The following is a 22,254-nucleotide window of genomic DNA, read 5'->3' as shown; positions in this document are numbered from 1 at the left end:
ACTGAACACCGAACTCCTCCCTGCCTTCCCTTCCTCTCTTCCAGAGAGTTCTGGGACTTAAGACAACAAGCCAGCAAGATTCTTCTAGCATTGCCTCCCGTAAGGAACCACAGTGTCTGATAGGCAGCCGCCAGAACCAGCACGCATCCAACTCACTTGGACCTTTGCTGGCACAGTTCTGCACAGAATGGCAGGGAGGCCTCTGGGAAAGGGTCAACTTCAGCAAATCCCCTCCTTTGGGCCATGCTCCTGCAGTGGTCCAGCTAGTTCCAGCCTCCAGAATAATGCTTACACCTTGCCTTCCACCTTCCAGTTGCTGTCCTTAGAGTCACAGTGTGTGTGCTGGGCGCGGGGGGAGGGGGTGCATGTGTGTAGATGTCCCTGTGTGTCCTCTCTCTGGTCAGGAGCTCCCAACAGCTCTCTCATGGCAAAACCATGCCTCCCTGGGCTCCTCTAGAAGGCACTGTGTTCTCCTCACCTGCACACACACCAAGGGCCCCGAATGACTGTGGGATCTGAGTTGGGCTGTTGCCCTCTCAACCCTCCGCAACATTTGGGCAATTCTGGCTGCAGAGGACTTTGAACATGGGGCCCTGGTGAGCCTCCAGACTTCAAGTTTCAATCTCTGGCAGGCTCAGAGGCCACAGGCTGGGGAAGTGATCCCCGGCACAATCCCAGCTGCAGCACCCCAAGGGCAGAGCCCTCTCAGGTTTCTTGGCATATCTGACTCTCTAGGGAGTTGTTGAGAACCTGAGGTTTCCTCAATAATTTACATCCATGCTCCTCCTGTGACAGGATCACATGGCCCTGGACAAAGTCAGCAAACACTATCCTGGGGAACCTGATCTCCTGGGTCCAGTAACAACAACAGAGGGAACAATGCCGAGAATTGCTCTGAGTTCCAGCCAGGACCTGGGAGGTCTGGACCCAGCTGGAGGCCTGTGACCTGATAGGGCCACTCCAGCTCAGCAATGGCCTTGCTTGCTGGAAGGTGGAGGGTAATTGAGAAAAAGGCAGCCAGCTGCTCTGGGAGTCTCAGGAAAAAGATGGAGGCTCAGTTTTGCCCAACCCCAATAGCCTGTGGAGCTATAGAGTGAAGTGACTGTGCCATGGCCGCTCCATTCCCCAGCCTGTCTCTGTCCTTGCCTAAACTGAGCATCTGCTGGGTGTTCCTATTCCTTGTCCTCCAAACTGTGCTCTGGGCCCATCCCCCTCTCCTGGTTCCACACCCAGGTTCTCCAGCATCCTCAGCCCTCTCTCTGCACTGGCTCCATTGCCTCAAATAGAAACACACTCGGAACTTTGAAATCTTCTAATAAATCCCCCCTCGTCCCTCCAGTCACCACCCAACTACTCTCCTTCCCTCCTTGGATAAGCCACTGGAGACAGACTGAGGGCCTTCCTCACAGTCCACTGCCCACAGCCCACTGGCCTCTACCTGTTCCACCAGCATCCCCCTCAACGATTAATACACCCCAAACACTCCTGGGCATCCGAATCTTCCACAGACAAGCTCTGAACTTGCTATTGTTCACCAAAAGTTTTTAAAATATCTTCTCTGTGCCAGAAATGGAGGTATAATGTGAATGCAATTAGGGCTAAGGAGCTCATGATTCGACAGTAAGCAGAAATGCGAACCAAGTGCAACAGATCTGATTGCTGAGGGATACAACTGAAATATGCCTGGAATCTTATGGGAACCCAAGGGAAGTGCCTGGAATCAGGAGGGGAGGAACAACTGGTCCGAGGAAACTTTCTGGGAGAATTAGGTTGGAACTGAGTTTTGAAGGATGTGTAAGAAGTGGATAGAAGAAACTGGGATTTGGGTTATAGGAGTCTTTCATTTTCTTTCTTTCTTTCTTTCTATTTTTTTAAGAGGAAATAGGGGCAGAGGGAGAGGGAAAGAGAGAATCTTAAGCAGGTGCCACGCTCAGTCCAGAGCCTTATGCAGGGCTCAAGATCATGACCTGAGTTGAAATCAAGAGTTGGATGCTTAAACCACTGAGCCACCCAGTGCCCCTGAGTCTTTTGGTTTTAAAAGTAACAGGATGAATTTAAGCAAACCAGGGATAACTGGATGAAGCGGACCTCTGAACTCACAAAGCATTCAGACCCGCTGCTCTCCTTACATCATCTCTGTTGTTTCTTTCTCTGTGTTGAACTCATTCTCTTCTTATCAGTTAAGCTTCCTTCACATTTCAGGGGACAGGAGGGTCATGGTGACAGGAAATCTTAGGCTTATATCACCTCAGCTGTTTGTCCCCAGAAGAAGGAAGAACCCTCCCAGCATTAACATTTATTTATTTTTAATTATTTTATATTTATTATATATGTAATATATGTTATATATTACATATAATATATATTTATAACATATAAAATAATAAAGTATACTGGGGCGCCTGGGTGGCTCAGTGGGTTAAAGCCTCTGCCTTTGGCTCAGGTCATGATCCCAGGGTCCTGGGATCCAGCCCTACATCGGGCTCTCTGCTCAGTAGGGAGCCTGCTTCCCCCTCTCTCTGCCTGCTTCTCTGCCTATTTGTGATCTCTGTCTGTCAAATAAATAAATAAAATCTTAAAAAATAATAATAAAGTATACAATATATAGTTATATTTATAAATTATATTTATATGTAAAATAATACATAATATATAATTATATTTATAAATTATATTATTTTAGTGAATAAATTAAGAATTAAATAATTAATAGTTATAGATTTAAAAAATCCCAGAGGAGGGCTCTGATTGGCCCCGCTTGGGTCACGTGCCCATCCCGGGCCAATCATGGCAGGATGGGATACCCTGCTTGACCAGGCCTGGCTCTCCTCACCCGTGGGGCCAGTGGGAAGGATGTGATTGGCAGCCCTGTCCGGACCCCACGGAATAAGAAAGGAGAAGTAATTCAAAGGAGAGGGTACTGAGAACACAAACAACAGATGTTCACTGCAGAACACTTTCTAGCCGGAGGAAATCAGACTTACAAAACTACACAGCAGCCATGGAATGTGTCTTGGAATAACCAGGAGTTTTATATGGCTGTATCTAAGGATGAACTTAGGGGAATGCAAGAAATAAGCCCAGAGGAGAAGGAAGAATTTGGAGGGCCATATATGCTAAACAGAGTTTGAATATCATCCTAAAAGCTGCGGAGAATCTTTGGTAAATGTTATGTTAGATAATTACATGATCAAGATTCTGATATTTGAGAAGAAAACCTCTTTTGCCCATAGACCTGTTTTTTTTTTTTCCTTTCTTCCCTGTTTCAGTTAATGGCATCCTCATTCTGCTGGTCCCATGAGCTAGATATCTGAAGACAACTCGGGGTCATCTCCCTCAGTCAAGTTCTTCCTGGAGCCGCTCCCCATTAGCCAACTCTTTCCTTTCTTTGCTCTGTCTTCGTTCAGGCCTGGGTCTGTTCTTGCCAGGACTGCTGTGGTGGGCCTTGCTGATGAAGACCAAGGAGGGAGGTTTCTGCGGCGCTGCCCAGGCTGGGTTAGACCTGGTTCTCTCTGCTTCCATGGTGCTCACGGCTCTCCTAGCACACATCCCACAGCCTTGTAACTGTGTGCTGTCTGGCTCGGACCATGCTGTCTACATATGCTCTGTGGGGCCTCGGGAGCATGAGCCCTGTTTTTCATTTCTTACCCCAGCTGCACAGATAGTGTCTGATACACTAAGACACTGGGTCAATGTTTGTTGATTAATGAAAAGACAAATGAATGAATGAGCCCCACCTCCTGCCACTAAGAGAGGCGAACATGAAGGCACCCATAGCTGGAAAAAGACAATTTTCTAAGGCCTTGGTGAAGCACTCTGAAACAAGGGTGTCTGCCTCATTGACTTGCAACGGGCATGTGTGTTTTCTCTATCCTCAGAGACCTCTTTCCGGTTTCCCTCTCTCTATCCAGCTCTGTAGCTTGTCTAGCCCTGCATGCTGTGGCACTGAAATCCATACCGTGTGTATATGTGTGTGTGTACACTAAGTGCCTTTTGTTACCTATTTTAATTTTTTAAAAAATTTTCTGAAGTAGGCTCAACGCCGGGCATGGAGCCTACTTAAAATTTAAAAAATAAGACTCACTACCCTGAGATCAAGACCTGAGCAGAGACAGGAGTTGCATGTTCAGCCAATGGAGCCATCCAGTCTTTCATTTCAAAAAAATGAAAGCCATTCCGACTTTCATTTTTTTTAAGTAAATAATCTCCAATCTTTGGGACGTCATGATTAGTACCACTTATTGCAAACATTTCACATCTGACTGTGTGAAGAGTCTGAGTTTACCCCCCACCCCCCAGGAGCTCTTTACTGAGGGCTGAATCATAAGGAAGGACTCCTCCGTGTGCACCCTAGCTAGGGACCCATGGCAGCCAGCATCAGGGTCAGGGAAGCACGCAGAGCAGCCCTTCGCAGCCCCCGCCCTGAGGCTCTTGGGCTCCTTGGTGCAGAACTCACCTTCCCTGGAAAAGCTCCTCGGGCAGAGCCTGTCCTCCTCCTGGCACTCTTCTCTCTGGTCCCAACCTCATGGCCTTGCATCTTCCCTGCTGGATCCACACGTGCCTGCCCCCTCAGGAAGTCAGTTGGCCTCATGCTTTGGAAACTCTGCCAATCCTTGCTTTACACTTTCTCATCTTTCCCTCCTTCCACCTAGGAGATTCCTAGGGGCGATGGCAGAACATGCCACCTTCCTCATCTGTCCATCTCCCCACCCCTGTACTGCCTGGTTCCAGCCTGGGCTCACTCAGGCTCATGGTTCACCAGCGCGTGATGATCAGATTCTCTTTCCTTCTCCCCTGAGACTCTTCGGACAGGCGAGAGGAGGCTGCCGTCTGACCTTTCACTTTAGCAGTCTGGGGCAGCTGCGTGTCCCTCTGTTCAGCTTCAGTTTTGGTCTCTCCCAGGTGGAGTGGAAAGTGTGCGGCAGCAAGAGGCAGAAACTCTGACCTATGCTATCAGAGCCACCACCAGTTAGCTCTGTGACCTCGGGGGTCGTCTGTGCACCCTGGTCAGTTTGTTCATCCATTAGAGAACAGGGCGAGATCCCTCCTCCTCTAGTCTTCTGGGACAGCCGAGTGAGACAAGTGCCTGCAAAGTGCTGAGCAAACTGTAGGTTCCCTTCGCGGGGGTCGAGGTCCCGGTGATATTTTACCCCTGGTTCTCTTGTCCATGGAACGCTAAATTACAAGTGCCTTCAGCCGCGAAGACATGCCTTGTCTCACATGGCAAGAGGCCTGGAGGGAATTCCAAGATGCAGCAGCTTGACAAGGTCCAGGCTCTGGCTTAGCTTCTGTACGAGGCTCTTGGCTTTCTTCTTACTCGATGCCGCAGCTGCTCCCGGGCTCAGTCTCTCATGCCAACGGGGTGAAGCAGGAAGGTGTGGGCAATGGCAGTGGGCGGGGTAGGGGAGGTGGTTGGAACTGTGAACCAGCTATTGTCCACTGGGACAAGACAGGGTCCGGAGCGGCCTCCTCTGTGAGGAGGAGGGAAGCGTCTCCCTTGTCTCTCTCTCGGCTTTTATCCAGGAGAGAAGCGCTTTCCCAGAAGCCCCCAGGGAACCATCCCTCAGATTCTATTGGCTAGGCCTGGGTCTCCAGACTACGCTGACCCCGGATATAGTAAGATTCTAAACCAATCACGGTTCGTCCACGGGGTCGGAGGAGGGCCCTTCTGACACATGAGCGAAACTGGGGTTTAGCCCGCATGGGGGAGCTCATCCTGCAGCCCCTGCCCTCCCCTCCCCGCCTCAACTCAGGCTCTGCGTGTTGGGACCTGCCTTGCTCTTCCTTTCTGGGCCCTGCCTCCCCTCCAGAGACATCTTGCCATTTTTGTCTTCCTTTCCCAGGACTCAGAAACCCGCTCGCTACCCTGCCGACCACCGTGCCCGGTACCTTCATGCACGGAGCCCACGGCCCAAGGGTGACAATGACCTGTTCCTCCCGCGACCTAGAGGCTGAGTCTTTCTCTTCTTGCGCCGAATTTTTCAGATGTTCCGGAAAACATTTCAGGACCGTCTAGCCCTCATGGCCAGATGTGTGCTGTGGAATCATGTCGGAAGGCCTTTACTTTTCCAGGAATAATCCTCAGCGTTCGCACGGCACCGAGCGTGTTGCTCTCCCTTGCTCAGACCCACGTCCTCTATCTTGACCCCCCCGGGGGCGCCCCCAGGAGGCAGACGGGCCGGGCCGGCCTGGTCACCACCTGTGTGGGATGAATCACGAGGCTCCAGGAAATCAAGGAGCTTGCCCAAGGCCATGGGGCCCCCAGCCGCTGGGTCTGGAGCGAGGATGCCTGGCTCGGGCCCTGACTGAGGGCCTTTTCCATGGCCTTTTCTGTGACTCCGAGACAACTCACAACTGGCCTGTTTAGATTCCAGACAAGCAGGAGTTCGCCAAGCTCACGAGTTGCAAACAACAAAGTCCCTGTGTGTGCCAGGAAGAGAGCGTAGGAATCGGGTCTGGTGGGAAGCCAGGCACAGGGCTGCCAACAAGGGTTCTAATGTGTCCCATCAACAACTGACCCCGTTGGTTTGAAAACGTCGCTCACAGACGTTTCATCTGATGTCTCAGAAGCCCTGTGAGGTGGACATGGCAGGGCGGATGCCTGCTGCACGTGGGGAAACTGAGGAAACGTGGCCTCACTGGCTAGAAAGAAGCTGAGCTGGGATCTTAGCGGAGATTTCTATTTCCCGGGCTGGAATTCTCCCTGCTCATAGAAGAACAGGGATTATAAACCCGCCCCTCTGCTCGCAGGTTCAGGGATTCTGGGCTGGTCATCTCGTCAACTAGTTTCTCAGAACAATACAGAAAGCAACCAGGACCTAGAGAGTAGTTTCAGGGAAATGTGGCCAAGGGAAGAGGGTCTCGGGGAGGGAAGGAAGAGGTGGACAAGAGGCTCAGAGCAGGCCTGCTAAACCAACAACCTTGGCTGAGCCCAGGCCAGCCTCAGGCAGGAGGTGACAGAGGGGCAGGCTGGCGGCATCTCCAGGGTCCTCCGGCCAGCAGGGAAGTATTACTCGGAATTTTTTCCTGGGCTTGGCGGCTCCTTCTCTAGATGGCCTCTGGGGATCAGCCTCTCCTCCGAAGCCCTTCATCATGGCCACAGCCAATCTCTGTGTTCCATCCGGGGTGTGTCAACATGCTGCCCTAAGGGATACAGAGCCTCTGTCTTCCCCCTCCCTTGCCCCTTGCCAGCCCATTCAGGAAGCACACTCTGTAAACAACAGCTGACTGGCCCTAGCCTGCCGTGCCATCTCCCGTGCTCTGGGCCTGGGGGAAGACGGTGGCTCCAAGAATGAGAAAATGCAGGCATTGACGAGGAACCCAGAGACCCAGGGGAGAACAATGCAAATGACATTTTGTCCACAGATCTCCTAGCCACTTCTGCTCCCAGATTCCTTTGAGAGATGGTCCCTAGTGAAAACTGGTGAGCCCTGTACAGAGATGTTGGGGGTCCCTCCCTCTATTCCCTGGGTCCATTGTTTTCAGCTGCCCTGGTGGTAGCTGGCTCTGGTGCACTGGGGACTTATACTCATCTTGAGCACATCCTACCTGAAGCCCACTCCCTGAGTCTTTTTGTTCTTGGCCCTGGGGTCTCTCCAGTGCCAGGGGAGTCTTTCCCACCCACGACAGGAATAACCCAGAAGTTTGGGGAAGTTAATGGCCACAGAGGCAGCCCCTAATCAATTGGGGACAGGAGGTGATGGGTGAATGCCCAGCTTTCTGCAGAACTGAGCTCCCCCTGCCCACAATGGCAGCATCAGTAGTGTCCCCAGTGTTCACTTTTCCTTGTCCCTTCTTCTTTCTTCTACACACTCTCTGATCCTGGACTCATTCTAGGAATCATGTCCCAAATAACCGATCTGCACCCAAAGCTGTATCTCAGGCTTTGCTTTAGAGGGAACTCTAACTGGGGCACCTGGGTGGCTCAGTCAGTTAAGCATCCGACTCTTGATTTCAGCTTAGGTCATGATCTCAGGGTTGTGAGCTGGAGTCCCACTTCGGGCTGCGTTGCTGGGTGTGGAGTCTGCTCAGGATTCCCTCTTCCCTCTCTCTCTGCCCCCACCTCACCCCTGCTTGTGCATGCTCTTGCTTTTTCTCAATAACAAACAGAAGAGGAGAGAACCCAAACTAAGATACCTCTCACTTGGACGAGGTGCGTGATCATCTCTGCCTACCTGAGCTGCTGTAGCTCCCAGCAACCTTGCCCCCTCCTAGAAGGGTTTGGTGTGGTTTTATAGGGGCAGTAAAGGAGAAGAGGCTGCAGCCTGGTGATCCAGTGACCTTCCTGGACCAGTTTCCCCGGCCACTGTTCCCTCAGGAACTATACTGAAGACCCCCGGGAAAAGCATAAATCACAGAGGTTAAGAGGTCAGACTCTGAGGCCAGACACTCTGCATCTGAATCCTGGCAAGCCACCTAAACTCTAGGTGTCATTTCATACATCTGTAAAATAGTGATAAAATCACCTACCTCGGGGTCGTTGTGAAGGTGGTGAAGTTCTCAGAGTATGTTCTAGAACACCAGAGCTGGTATGTGTGTTTGCTATGCATCTCCTCTTCCTAAGAGTCCCTTGTGCAGTGTCTTGGGAGAGGGACAGACTGGGGGCACTGAGGCCCGCCAGCGGCCTGGCTCATTCGCATTCCTCACTTCTGCCTTGGCGGTCCTTGTGTCAGAGCTGACTTCCTAATCGTGTGACCGGCACCTGTTTTAGTGCTCTGCGGTTGCCATCTTGAAATTCTGAAAAATTTTGGACCATTTTCGTTTTGCCCTGGGTCCTACAAACTACGTAGCTGGTTCTGCCCAGTCGCTCAAGTCTTGGGGAGAGGCCTCTGTGAATGATGAGAGCAAAATGAACCCTGTCCTCTGGCCAAGCTGAGCTCATGCTTTCTCTCCCCCTCCAAGCACAGCAGAAGATGTAGGCACAGTGGGGCTTTTATCAGAGCACTTGCGACGGACAATGGCTCATGGCGGGGAAGGCAGTAGGGGCCAGCTGGTACAACCCTCAGCTAGAGTTGGGTTCTCCCACCCACCCCTGGCACAGGCTCACCCAGCTTCTTTGTGAATTCTTTTAGGGCCAAGAAAGGATCCGTTTCATTGTTGAATGTAATTGTTTCTGCCTCTCATTCTTGGGGAGTGTTTAAAGTTCTCTGAACCCTTTCGCAAGGATTATCTCATTGGGTTGTCACCATCCCTCTGTGCGACAGGCATTTTCTAAGGAGTAGAAATTGAGGAAATTATAACTTCCAGATTAGTAGCCCTTGCTGCCCACACTCAGCCTCCTCCTTCCATCTCTCAGCAATCGAAATCTCACTTCATCTAGGAAGTCCTGCAGTCTATCGAAACAGAAAGAACACCTTAATTCTTTGTACTAAATTATTTTTCACCCAGGCTATAGGTAATATAATACCTTCTTTTCATATGTGCTTCATTTTGAGTAACAGTCATGAGAAAGGCATGAACTAAGCAGCCTTTTGATAAATTGAATCTTTTTTTTCTTAAAATACATTCAACTTCTGTTTAAAGACGGAAAAAGCAGAATCACAGAAACTTCCTCCCATTGCCCAAAGAGATAATGCAGAAATTTAGAAACTAGACAAAAACATGACAACTTCAAACAGCCACTGAGTCAATCACACAAGAACACACACTTTAAAAAATGTGCTTGTCAAAGAAAGAAACAGAAGCTTCTAGAACCGTGTCCCTCTCCTGATTGTGCAACTACATCCATGGAGAAAATTCATGGAGAAAATTCTGAGCACTTCACCAGTGCCCACCCATCCAGAGGGGGGCCATGTGAGAGAATGGTAGAGCAAGGAACTGTCTGAGAGTGGAGATCCCTGGGTCCTGGGACCTGGGTAGGCAGGAAACGACTGTCCTTGGCTCACTGTCTTCCTGGTGAGGTACAGGGTTGACCAGAAGAGCTGGAACCCACAGGAGAAGCAGCCCCGGTGGAGAAAGCCTCACCACGAGGACCTGCCAGTTGCTAACTGCACAGACCTGTGCTACCAGACGTCTGTGACTGAGTGTGTTGCAGTCGCTCCCCGAGACACACTATTGCCTCTCGCTTGCTCAGGAGACCCAGTGCTTTCCTATTTCTCCAGCTTCTAAAAACAAAGGCTTTTCCTTCATTTCTTTCTTGTCTGCTGTGTTCAGATTCTTGCACCCACCACGACCATGCCTCCCCACCTCCACTCAACAGTGAACACCTTTCCAATGGGAAACTCATGGGGCAATCTGCTGGGGCTGGTCTCTCCGTGTTAGAATCTATCCCTGTGGTTAGGTCACTACCCATGGGGCTGGTAAGGTAGCCCTCTTGTTAATCCTTTCCTTCCTCTTTCAATAGCCAGTCAGTCTGAATCAGCGCTCCTCCTGACACACCAGTCGTCCCATCATTCGGATACAACTCCGATTTATTTCAATTACTCTTCCTGATCTTACATGGAATGGACTCAGAAGGCTGAGTAATCAACCATTCCATTTCTCTGCCTCTGAGGAGAAAATGCTTTATAAATTCCACATTCGTTAGTTCATTCAATCCCTTGCCTTTTGTAGTAACCCTTTTAGGAAACCAGAGCCAGGTTATCTTCATCACAGGCCAGCCTAGGACTGCTGTGAATTGTGTCATGCCTCAGCAGGCACAGATGCATCTCCATGAGTCATCCTTCACGCCAAGCTTCCCCCCGGACGATGGCTTCTACGTATCTCCAGATCTCCTCGAGGAGAGCTGTTCCGTAATCTCACCTTTGCCCTTCATACCCTCCCTCATGGAATTGCTACTTCCTGGTGTCAATAACCCGAGGAAATTCTGTGAATTTTGGCCAGACAACCTGATGGGTATCAAGCCAGGCTCTCGTAGAAAGATCAGGCTTGCTGTGTGAGCTGCCCCAAGGAGGTTCCTCTGTAGTCGACCACCATCCCACAGTAATCATAAGAAGCTTTTGGTTCTACTCTGTCCACTTCCTTCTGGTACCTGATTCTTAAGAACTGAATATGTGGCCCTTAAAACTGGAAGAGAAAACGTCACCTCTCAAGATAGAAGCTTCCGAGTCTTCTTCAACGACAGAGGAAAACATCTGCGAAATTACGGTGGCTTCCTGAATCTTCGGGGTGCCTTCAGTGCAGGCTTTTATATTTGAGGATCATATGAATTATACATAGACAACTATGAGCTGGTGGACAGCTTCCAACTACTAGAAATTATATTTCCCTCCCTTTTGATAATGAGTTCAAGGTCTTCACCACAAGTGACATCATGTCTCAGAGGCAAAAATAGGTCTCTATGAAGACTATGTAATGTCTTCTGTCTAGCAGATCCTATTTCCTCTTTATGCCCTACTCTCCTTACCTTCCTAATTGGCTCTCGGACCTCAAAGCTCTTTGTTGCTGCTGCGGGGAGCCTTAAATAATTAGATGTAGTCTGACTAGGGGGAGGTTAGGAGCTTGGCTGGGCTGACTATATTTCAGTTCACCTTAGAAACCCAAATGACCTAGGGCTCTGCAAAAATGGGATGGTGGGCCTTATAGCCTGGGGGATAGTGAGACAATTCTTAGGAACCAAACAGGTCATTTGGACCTTAGACACAGGTACATGTGGGAATAATTTACATACTCTGTTAAACCCAACTGGGGTGAGATAAAACAGCCTCCTTTACTGGGTGTTCAATACAATGGGCTTCACAGAGAAGATCTCATGTCATACTGAAAAGAACTCTTTGAAAGTTTCCCATTCAACTCACGAGGAGAGATAGGTTTAAAGGATAAGTAAGATGCTTAACAAAGGGGTTCGGATTCACGCTCACAGGCTGGGTCCCGGGGGTTGCTGCCCTTCTGCGGACTCTTCTTGGCTACGCTCTGGAAGCTAGCAGCTGCCATGATGAAGGGACATTTGTACACTAGAGGCAGTGGTGTCTCTGAGCTTACTACCTGCTGCCTGTCATACCCAGAATTCAGAAATGAAAGGAGCTGTTATGAGACTGAGATCTCTCCCTGCTTCCGTCTGAAGTGAGGCATTCGTTTTCTCTTCCCCTCTATGGGGCAAAGATAAACACAAAATACATTTCACTTCCACCTTCCAAGAGATTAAAAGCATGGATTTCAGACTTTTTTTAGCAGCTAATTGTATCTCTACAACAGCTGAGGAACAGTTAAAAAATAATAATAATCTAGAGCTTGGGAACTATCACATAGACTTTAAAATCAAGGAAAAGCAAATTCTAGAAGCTCTTAAGTCCATCACCGCTTTAAGAAGTATACTTAATCCTTTAGATTTAACTCTTAATTTACTCAAAACAGAAACCCGAACAGGCAATCTGTTGTTTGGGGGAAAACATTTCAATGGAAATCAAGAGCCCAGTCTCTAGTCTCCACAATTCTGTTAAGTAGCCATTTGATGCTACCAGAAAGAGACCAAAATTGCACCAGAATGAAATCCACCGTCTCAAAACAAGGTGATTTCTGAAGTTCCTGCTGGCTACGGGTTAATGGGGTATGCATCAGTTGGAGCTGAAAATAATGTAAAGATTACTCCCAAACAAAACTGCTGTTCTTTTAGGTACCTGTCCTTTTGATGAATGTGATTTCTATGAATGAGTGATGGACCAACAGATCTAATCCTCTTAAAGTATTTGGAAATTCAAAATATTTCCAACTATTGAAATTATGGGCAAATTTGTAAAAGTCTAAGAGTTCTAGACCCATCTGGTGTTGTTTATTCCAGTAAATTGTTTACTGTGATAGCCCCTCTTCGAACATGACTCCTGATAAGCCATGCCTCCCAGTATTTACACCCTCTTGGAGACCCACCCACGTTGATTGAATCTGTGACTCACTTTCTCCAAAAGGACATCATGCCAGGACTGGGTCTGAGCCAAAAGAAGTCTTGATGGGCTTCTACTTCTTGGGCTCTCACTGCCCCACACTGAATATGTGAGAGTTCGATACATCCAATAGAGACTGTCCCAGATGCCTCGTTTCCAATGTCATCCTTAGTCCTAATTGAAATGTGTACATTTCAGGAAAAGCTAAAAGCCCTATTGTGGGCTCTAGATGCCTTGATGAAAAGAAGCTCCTTGTCACCAATATTTTGAATTGTCCTTTTGTTTAGCATCCTGGAGATGCCTAATGGCTCAGAGGCACGCTTTGCTTCTGCCAAGAGGGCAGAGTAACTGAAATAGCATGTGGGGTCCTTCACAGGTGAGCCCTCAAGATGGCGGTCCTAGGACAGAGTTCTCGCAGAGGTGGATTTCCTTAAGACTCACCTTGGTGCTGGAGACCTTCTGGGGTCTGCCTGTGTCAGGGGCTGTGTGTACCTGCTTAGAACGCCACCTTTGTGCTCCCTTTGCCTTCTATGACTCCTGGGTTCCTCTTTCTAGTACTCTAAGCTCTTCAGATTTCTCCACTTCTAGGGCTCTACTTTCTTGTCCCTCCAATGTCCACCAGCTGATCCTGACACAGTCTTAGTTAACTGGTGAAAAACTGAAGATAAGACCTTTGTCACGAAGTTTTGCATCAAAAGTGAAACACAGGCATGAAGATGTAACAACTGACAACTGGGGGAGGGATCCCAGCCCTATGATTTCTCAGTGACACCAGGAAGACAGCTGCTGTCATCACAAGGATGGCCCAGTGTTCTCCCTTGCCCACGGTACGTGAGCGGTAAGAACTTTACCACCATCTCTAGAGCAAATCTCACACCTAAAAAGGCAGAAGAGACTCCAAGGACAAGCAACAGAAACCCTCTAGGGGAAAATTCAGAGACAAGCTTCATGATACAGTCATGTTTTCTAGCAAAAAGCAAAACAAAAACAAAAAATTGTTCCATCTCTTCCTTTGTAAAATGGGTGTGAGCATAACTAATTTTTCTGATGATGAAAAGAGCCTGGCTCTTTTCTGGTGGTTAGCTAACCCTTTTCCCTTCCATTTGTGTGTCATTTATATGTGACCTGGATGACTGATATATATATATATATATATATATATATATATATGGATTTTTATTTATTTGACAGACAGATCACAAGTAGACAGAGAGGCAGGCAGAGAGACAGACAGAGAGAGAGGAGGAAGCAAGCTCCCTGCCGAGTGGAGAGCCCCCGATGCAGGGCTCCATCCCAGGACCCTGAGATCATGACCTGAGCCGAAGGCAGAGGCTTTAACCCACTGAACCACCCAGGCGCCCCTGGATGACTGATATTTAATGTTTCTTGTACCTCTAAGAGTTAAGAATAAGGTTATACAAGTCCTGAGAGGTAAAAATTTATTGATTTATATATCAGCATGTTATGATATGGTCACACCTGCTCATACAGCTGACTTTTTCTTATAGCCAAAAGAGGAATTTTTTTTTCCTTTTAAAAATACAATTTTTTTCCAGCAGGAAGAAACATTTTAAAAACAAGCATTTTCATATTAAGTGGAGATTTAAAACAATGGCTTTTTTTCCCCCAACTCATGAGAAATAGGGCTGGTCAGTGAGAGATCTCTGAGAGCTTCAAATATGCCTTCTGTCTTCTGCCCTCGATATGTTCTTCGTCTTGGACAGAAACAACTTCTAGAGGGGAAAAATTAGAACCTCAACTCAAAATAACAGCCTGAATCCAAACAGAAGAAGAGGTAGACTGAACTGTAACATTTTAACTTATTTGGTAGATTGTAATATGATATTTTAATGCATTTAAATTTTTTCAGTGGGATCAAACATATTCTGCAAAACAATGATCTAAACAATAAATGTTTTAAATGCTCAAAACAAAATCTCAGAGAGGCTCGTATCACAGTCTACTTCGCTTTGAGACCCGAAAGCACAGAATCAGCTTTAGAAATAGGCAAGCTTCCCATGCACTTCAGGAAAAGTTTGCTTTTGTCAAATTCTTCAAATCAAAATCGTGCTGTTTAAGACTGATGTGAATGCTTTCCCACCTTCTGAAGCCCCTGGAAGGGTCTGTGGCAGGAATTTCCTGAGAGCAGTGAGTAGCTTAACTGTGAGAAACTTAGTCGGTACTAACAATGAAACCAACAGAAAAGACAGGGCAGTGGTATGCTGGAGATCGCTCCGACTGGCTCCTGACCCTAGAGCCGATGGTTAAATTTTATAATTTTGCCAGCAGTTGTTAAACAGCTGTTACTAAAATTGTATAAGCTTATAATTAGCACTGAAGCTCAAAGTGGTTCACTTTAATGAGTAAAATTTATACGAGGGTAAGAACTAGTTTAGCAGTAGATCACATATTGGGTTGAGCGACAATAAATTTGAGAGACAGGTGAATTAGGATGTTATTCCATTTTTCACATCACAGGTTGGTGACAAGAGTTCAGCAAACTCAACTAAAGCATCCTGGGAGAATCACTTGGCCATACAGAATTTACAATTAAGCATATTTTATTATGATCTATTAATTGTGTTCTATATTCTTGTATTAGGAAAATTTATAGCCATCATATGTACATTTGCACACATCTTTTTTTTTTTCCCCAGGAAGAGTGGCCTGTTCCACATTTACCAGTACACCACTGAGATAGCAGTATCTTCACCATTCCAAGGGGGAAGAGTAGGGAAGGAGTGGAGGAAAGAGTTTAAAACCAAAGAAGGAAGTACACTGTTGGTTTTTTTTCATTTGGTTTTCAGTTTGCCCTCAGCATCCAGCTGCCACGGTGTGCTCCAAGTACACGTCCCCAGATGTTCATGCCAAAATACCTCCAGAAACACACAAACACCCCGTCCCCACCACTAAGAAGTAAAAGCGCTTTACTTGAAAAAAATCAACTTTATTTTTTCTAGGTTAAAAAAAAATAGAACCAGCTATTCATTTTTTGTTGTTGTTGTTGCGAGAAAATGCTTCTTTTGGTGTTCACATCTCAATTTCTGAAAAGGTGATCCGGTTACTAAAATAACCCGTATGCGTTCATAAACCAGATCCGCGCGTGACCAGCCCTTTACAAAACTTAAAGACAGTTGCCGCAGCCTTTACATTCACTCTGAGCATACATGTCAACATGCAGGTAACAAAGAAAGAGAAACAGGCCAACAAGCCGAAGTAAACACATGGCATCAGGAAAACGAAAACCCATCTGTATAAAATAAATACAACTTTGTAATAACTGTAAGGAAAATGAAAGCATTTAATGCAACAATGGTAGGTCCGTGTGTAACTGTTTCATTACCCGGTCAGGAGATAAGTTACTGTAAAATGCAGACCCCTCACGTGTAAAGAGCTTGTGCACCGGTCCTGTGTTCAACAGTTCTACACAATAAAAATAAAGCCATTCAAAATATGTGTGCCTATTTTGCAACTAGAATACACTTAAAAGTTTTTGCTCTTTCAATTGTTTTAAAAAATATTAAATGTAAAAACCCTCCAGTGGAAATTTTGCAGAAAAACCCCAATTTTATCTTCCATATGGCTACAACGCCCCCTCCCCCAGCAGTTCGGCAACCCTCAGCTTATTCCCAGGGTCCAGTTCCTAATTGTTGAGGATCAATGCAAAATGATTGCAATAAAGCACCAACCAGTGATTGCTCCAGAGAGCACCCGGCCCCTCTGTGATCTAGAAATGTCCAATGTCGGTGGTTTTGGTCCCAAACATATTAGTCTCCACCCCCTCTTATCATAAACCAGTGTACCTTCTGCTTTGGACTTGGCCTTTCACGTGAACAAACATAAGGTTCCCAGTATTACATGGCAAAAAAGTAAGACTAACCATTTTTAGTCATCCTTGTGGACCGGAGCAGACCCACTCACGATGGTTAACTCTGGAGTGAAATCCTGTGTCATGAAGAAAATAACTCACTCCTCCTATTCAGCAGTGCAAATAACATTTCCTTATATCGAAAGAATCCAGTAAGACTGTCCATGATTAAAGACTGCTATCTCTGATTATGACCAGGTCCCACTAGTTCACAAGAGTCTTTAGGGAAGTGATTGTCAAAATGTCACTAAAGACAAACCCACAAGGAGTAACACAAACAAAGAATGAAGAGGCATTCTTAACCTCAGTCCCCACGAGAGTCACACGAGGACGATGCTCTGGGGCCCGTGTTGGGTGACGTCACGTCTCATGTCCATCAAAGGCTTGCGTATCACTGCCATACCGGCAACTCTTGATTATTCGGAGATTCCTTTTCTAGCCATGGATTATTTAGGCTTTTGTGTTCCCTCTTCCTGAAGCCGTCTTCCCAAATCTTTCACTACTCATTAACACAGTCATAAATACACAAGCAAGAGAAACTAATGAACAACTAAAATCATTATTTTAAAAATGAGCAAGCATCTCTAGAAGAAAAAAAAGTCTGATTAAAAAAAAACCCTCAAACTCATAAATACACATTACATTTTTGGCTAACTGTGATGTGTCACTGGATTAATTATCCAGCAATCCCTAGTTCCTTCACTGTGGGAAAGTCATGTTTGATTGTAAGATTAAAATCTACTTAATAATACGACAGAACTGAACTCAGAGCCATCTTTTTGTAAAAAAGCCGCTTAGATTCTCAACTAACTTCTTTGCCCACCCAAAACGTCATTTTCCATTCTGTCATTTTTCTTTACCTTCCACTGGTGTATAGGTTTCTCCATCATATGTCTACACGTATCATATCTGTGTATCTCAGCACCAACGACAGTTTCTCACGTGAAGAGTGAACCGCCGGTGTGGACACTCCCGTATGCGCTGCACTTGCCCTCGGCCCATGGCCCAGCAGGTGTTCTGTCACTGTGATGTGTTGGGACGAGGATCCAGAAGGAAGTTCTCACGCCCCTCTGCTGTAGGGATCTAGGCAGGTCAGCTGAGACCAAGCAGTGCTGAGACTGTAAGCTACTGGAATGACTCTGGCACAGTTTTATTCTCTCCCCCCTTAATAACATGTGTATTCCCTAAACCTCCGTTCATCTCACTTTGCAAAGAAAGTACAGATTTGGAATTTTTATTCACTTCTACACAGTGGCATATTGCTGCTTCCCTGATTTGCCACAGAACCCTCTCTCCACATTCCCTAGTGCAAGCAGCTGCCCTCCAGTTACTGGTAAGGAGAGCGCGATCGATGCTCTCGGACGTACAAAAAAGAGAGAACACGCTGATTAACAGTTGGAGGGGGGTACGCAGATCAGTGACACATGTATTACAACTCACAAAAAATGAACTCACATATCTATTGGTATTTGTCACTCTACAGACTGCTGACATGACTCTGCGCTTGAAAAGTAAAGCATCTTACAGCGGAGCTGATTTAATGTGCACAGTATATTAACAGTAGCACGTTCCTCTGGAGCACAGCGCTGGCACACGCGGCCGCCCTGCGTTTACGCATGCGCGTATGTGTCTCTCGCCCCGACAGGACAACTGGCCACGCCTTGCTGTGGCTTGCTTTAGCGATAAGGAAGAGGCCTATGGAGCTAGGACTGTGTGTGCCATACTTGACAGCGAGCACCTTATTCCCCAGGTAACTGACTAACCTCTCAAATGAACAATTTCAATTCAGCCTGGATTCTAGCAGCGTTTGCTGGACCTCAAACAGAAGCATCGTTAAGGCTTCCTATCACCATCCATGCCTCTGAAGCAAGATCAGCTTCACCTACTCACTGTCCCTGTAAAACACAGTAAAATGCTTAGGTTTCCAAAAAAGAAAAGAAAAATTGCATCTTGTAACAACCCCTACCAAAGCACATACAGTAACTGCCCTCTGCATTTTACCAGTAGTAGCATAATATGCAATGAGGTATTTCATTAACACATTATTCTCTTCATATATGCACGGAATTAACCCAAAGATGAAGCTGCTGTGGGCTTGTATTTGGTGTTGCTTTACCTTTCCCACATAACTGGGAGAAAATTCACATCTTTTCAGTTTTTTTTTTTTTTTTTGGTTTATTTAAAAATAGAAAACATTAGCCTTTATTTTTCTTTTCTAGCCTACTTCTCCAAATTGCCATTTGTAGGATTAGTGACAACGGGACATCGACAACGCTCATATCACAGGACGCTGCCGCTGACTTCCTAGGATCTTCAGAGCCTACAATCCTAAACCAAACACCAACTCTGTCTCCACGCTGGGAGTGCGGGTGAGGGACAGAGGCCATCCCAGCACTTTCTGAGAAGAGTCTGGTTCTACCATGAGGTAAATCATCGTGGGGGCGTGGGGGAAGTATTCTCTAGAAATAGAAACTTGACTTTATCCTCTTTAAAGCATTGTAAAGAGACTGGGAAGCCTTTTGTGCAGGTCTGTCCGATGGTTCCACCACCCTGATGTGGGCAGCGACTTGAGGTGATGACAGAACACAGGTTTGGGGGTACCATGTGAGAACTCATCACAATTTTAAGCCTATGTCTGGCTCTAACTCTTATTTACTGTTATTTTTCTAATAAAACCCCTATCTCACTTTAAACTGATCATTTAAATGTTTCGCATTAATCTGTTCCAGCCCCCCAAATACAGTTGGTGCTAACAAGCCAAAGTGGGCGGAATGCAGCCTCTGAGCCGATGGGAGGCTCCTGTGGGCACTCCGTGTGGGGGGCGCCCGGTACCCACGCAGAGACGAGACAGCCTCTCAAGAATCCTGCTCACTGATTATGCTCACGTTTGTTTTCAGGCTGTATTTCTAATCCTTTGCTATATATGCATCTGATAAAAGTGCATTTGGTAAAAGACAATTATCAATCTACGATATGCCTCTATACGAAAAGAGAAATCAAGTGACCCCCCCTCATTTAAGGGAAAGCAGGAGCGCATGTAAACACGATGTTGGACTGAGCTAGCCTTTTCAGGAACACATTCTAGTACCGGAACGTGTCCAGTGGACACTGCTTCTCCCCCACGGGCGTGCTGAGCCTGACGCTGGAGTATTGCTGCGAACCACAGGGGATCAGTTCTTGAGGGCGCCGCCCAGCTCCCCTCCAGGCTCCTGGACACACAGCCAGAATTGGTGGAAATGAGAGCGCTCTACAGCTCTGCCCTGATGGAGACTACTAGCTCAGAGGAACGAGTACAACTCTCTGAGCTGGAACTAGGTCATCGGGTGTGTCTGGTGGCAAGGGAGTTTCTCTCAGTCTTCTACGATGAGTTTATGATTTCCTCTTCTCCAAATGTGGTGTTTGCTTGAGTGTGTGGTAGAGTGTATCTTTTTAAAACGTGAAAGGTCCTTAAAACATATTAGCAGGTCATTCTATTACTGATCCTCATTTTAGTAGAGTTTTAAAATATCCCAAAGGGGGATAAATATTAATCCATCCATTGAATTTCCTTTGTTTTTTTTTTTTTATATTCTGATTTGCACATGTAAAATAATGCACACTTATGAAAGTCTGAACTCCTATGGTGACCTTGACAAGTCCAAGTCAATTCCTAGAACAGGCAATGGTAAAAATACTGGATGATGTTATACCACATGTAGCCTGACAAAAATGCGAAAGACTGTATGAGAAATATCCACATATTGCTGAGGGTCATCTCCCGGGAAACAGCTTCCTTATGGCCCTTGGGAGGTGGAAAAGCTCCTAAAAGACAAGACAGAAATATTCATTTACTTACTGTGGTCGTAAGGTCTCCTGGAACAAAAGTCGAATATTAGTTCACTTAGAATTGTTGTTGTTGGTTTTTTAAAGCATCTTCTGTGACTTCTCATTGTTCCTGAAGAAAGATCTTATTTGAAATATAATTTTCGAACTGCTGAGCCCTTTCCTGCCTTTGAACATTCGCGTTTATTCTTCCTGCCTGAGATGCCTTCCCTCATCGCAGGGAAAGGCAACCGCATCTGCGTTCTTTCAGTATCAGAAAAAATACCGTCGGCACCATCCCCCCCACGTCAGTCACAGTCTTCTCCACCGTCTATTTCCTTCTTAGCATTTTCCACGATCTGTAATGATCCAGGTCTATCTTTTCTTTTTTCTACGGACTTGTTTACTCTCTGTCTCCTTCTGGAATTTAAGCTGCATGAGAGTAGGCACTCTGGCTGTCTTGCTTCCATTGTAACCTTAGAGAGTTCTACCGTGGCTAGGACACAAGATGTGTGAAATTGAATATATATAAAGATTTTATTTATTTGGAGAGCAAGGGGACCAGTAGAGGGAGAGAGAGAAGCAGACTGCAGACTGAGCAGGGAGCCCGATGAGGGGCTCAATTCCAGGGTCCAAAGGCAGACACTTAACCAACTGAGCCACTCAGGTGCCCTGAAATTGATTTTAAATAATTTCTGAAATGACATAATTGATACGAATTCCTCCAATTACAAGTTAAATGTTTTTGCCACAAAAAAAGTGGTGGTAAATCATTGGTATTCTTTTCAAAAGGGAATATTATTTATGAAATATATCTTAGTAATTAAAAGGAGAAAGACAAAGTAAACAGATGTCTTCAAATTCTTTTCTAGAAGGGAAAGCTAGACCGCTTCAGGGCAATATTACCTAAGGTCATCTTGATAACACTTCAGCATTTCAAACAGTCTTTGTCCTTGCTGATAATCCCTTTGGGTAAGCTGATTCATGCCGGGATTTGCTTCTCACAAGCAATTTACAGAGAACACTTTCAAGTTTCAAGGTCTATTATACAAATAGCTTTCTTAAAAAGAGACTTCCATTATTGTTGCTACAATTTAGGCTAAATATCACAAAGCAAGAGACAAAGACTGAGAAAGAAGAAAGATCTTGTTGATTCTTAATCACCACATGCCTTCTTACACATCTATCCTATTTTATCTTCAAAGAGATTTTGAGAGTAAGACCAAGGACTGAACATGGCGGAGAGAGGCATCTTGTTCAATGAGTCTTACTAAGAATTCTAGAGACAAGCACAGTGTCCAGCCCCTGTCATGTGAGTATGCACTAGCCCACAGCTCTGGGGTCAAAACCTTAGGATCCAGAAGGAATCCTGTTGTGGGTAATGTGAAACAATCCTAAACACAAAAACAGAAGCATTAAAGGTAATTAACAGTATCAGCCTTTGTGCACCACTGGGCCTTCCACAGTTTGATTTAACGTGAACATTAATTCTGAACCAAAAAAATCGAAGTGGGAAGAAAACAGCACTTTCGGTTAATCTAAAATCTCACAGCTATCATCTGACCTAAAACGACTTTCTCTTCCCCTTTTTCTTTTCCTAATGTAGGTTCCAGAGAATAAGCCTACAACATACGTAGTTATTTGTGAAAGTACTCTGGTAATGCCTGGCATTCTACCAACGCTAATTTCCTTCTTTCCTAACTTCCTTTCTTCCTCCCTCCCCCCTCCTCCCTTCCTATGGCTGTTTCAACGCATTGCAGTTTCACATAA

General features: G+C 46.2%; 2 protein-coding genes across 9 annotated transcripts in view; both read right to left on the bottom strand.

Moving 5' to 3' along the window:
• Nucleotides 1–5,401, bottom strand: part of NEK2 (NIMA related kinase 2) — a 39,941-nt gene extending 34,540 nt beyond the window's left edge. The window contains exon 1 of the mRNA XM_045983118.1: nucleotides 4,457–5,401. Coding sequence (XP_045839074.1) covers nucleotides 4,457–4,527 — 71 coding nt within the window. The 5' untranslated portion in view covers nucleotides 4,528–5,401. The remainder of the gene's footprint in view (nucleotides 1–4,456) is intronic.
• Nucleotides 5,402–14,239: 8,838 nt separating this feature from the next.
• Nucleotides 14,240–22,254, bottom strand: part of LPGAT1 (lysophosphatidylglycerol acyltransferase 1) — a 126,271-nt gene continuing 118,256 nt past the window's right edge. For all 8 annotated transcript variants that reach the window (XM_045981926.1, XM_045981923.1, XM_045981927.1 and 5 more), the window contains one exon: nucleotides 14,240–20,484. In XM_045981926.1, coding sequence (XP_045837882.1) covers nucleotides 20,333–20,484 — 152 coding nt within the window. In that variant the 3' untranslated portion in view covers nucleotides 14,240–20,332. The remainder of the gene's footprint in view (nucleotides 20,485–22,254) is intronic.

Source organism: Meles meles, chromosome 17 (genome assembly GCF_922984935.1).
Source record: "Meles meles chromosome 17, mMelMel3.1 paternal haplotype, whole genome shotgun sequence".
NCBI lineage: Eukaryota > Metazoa > Chordata > Mammalia > Carnivora > Mustelidae > Meles > Meles meles.
The sequence above is the reverse complement of the archived record's forward strand: the minus strand, read 5'-3'. Positions and strand labels throughout refer to the sequence as shown.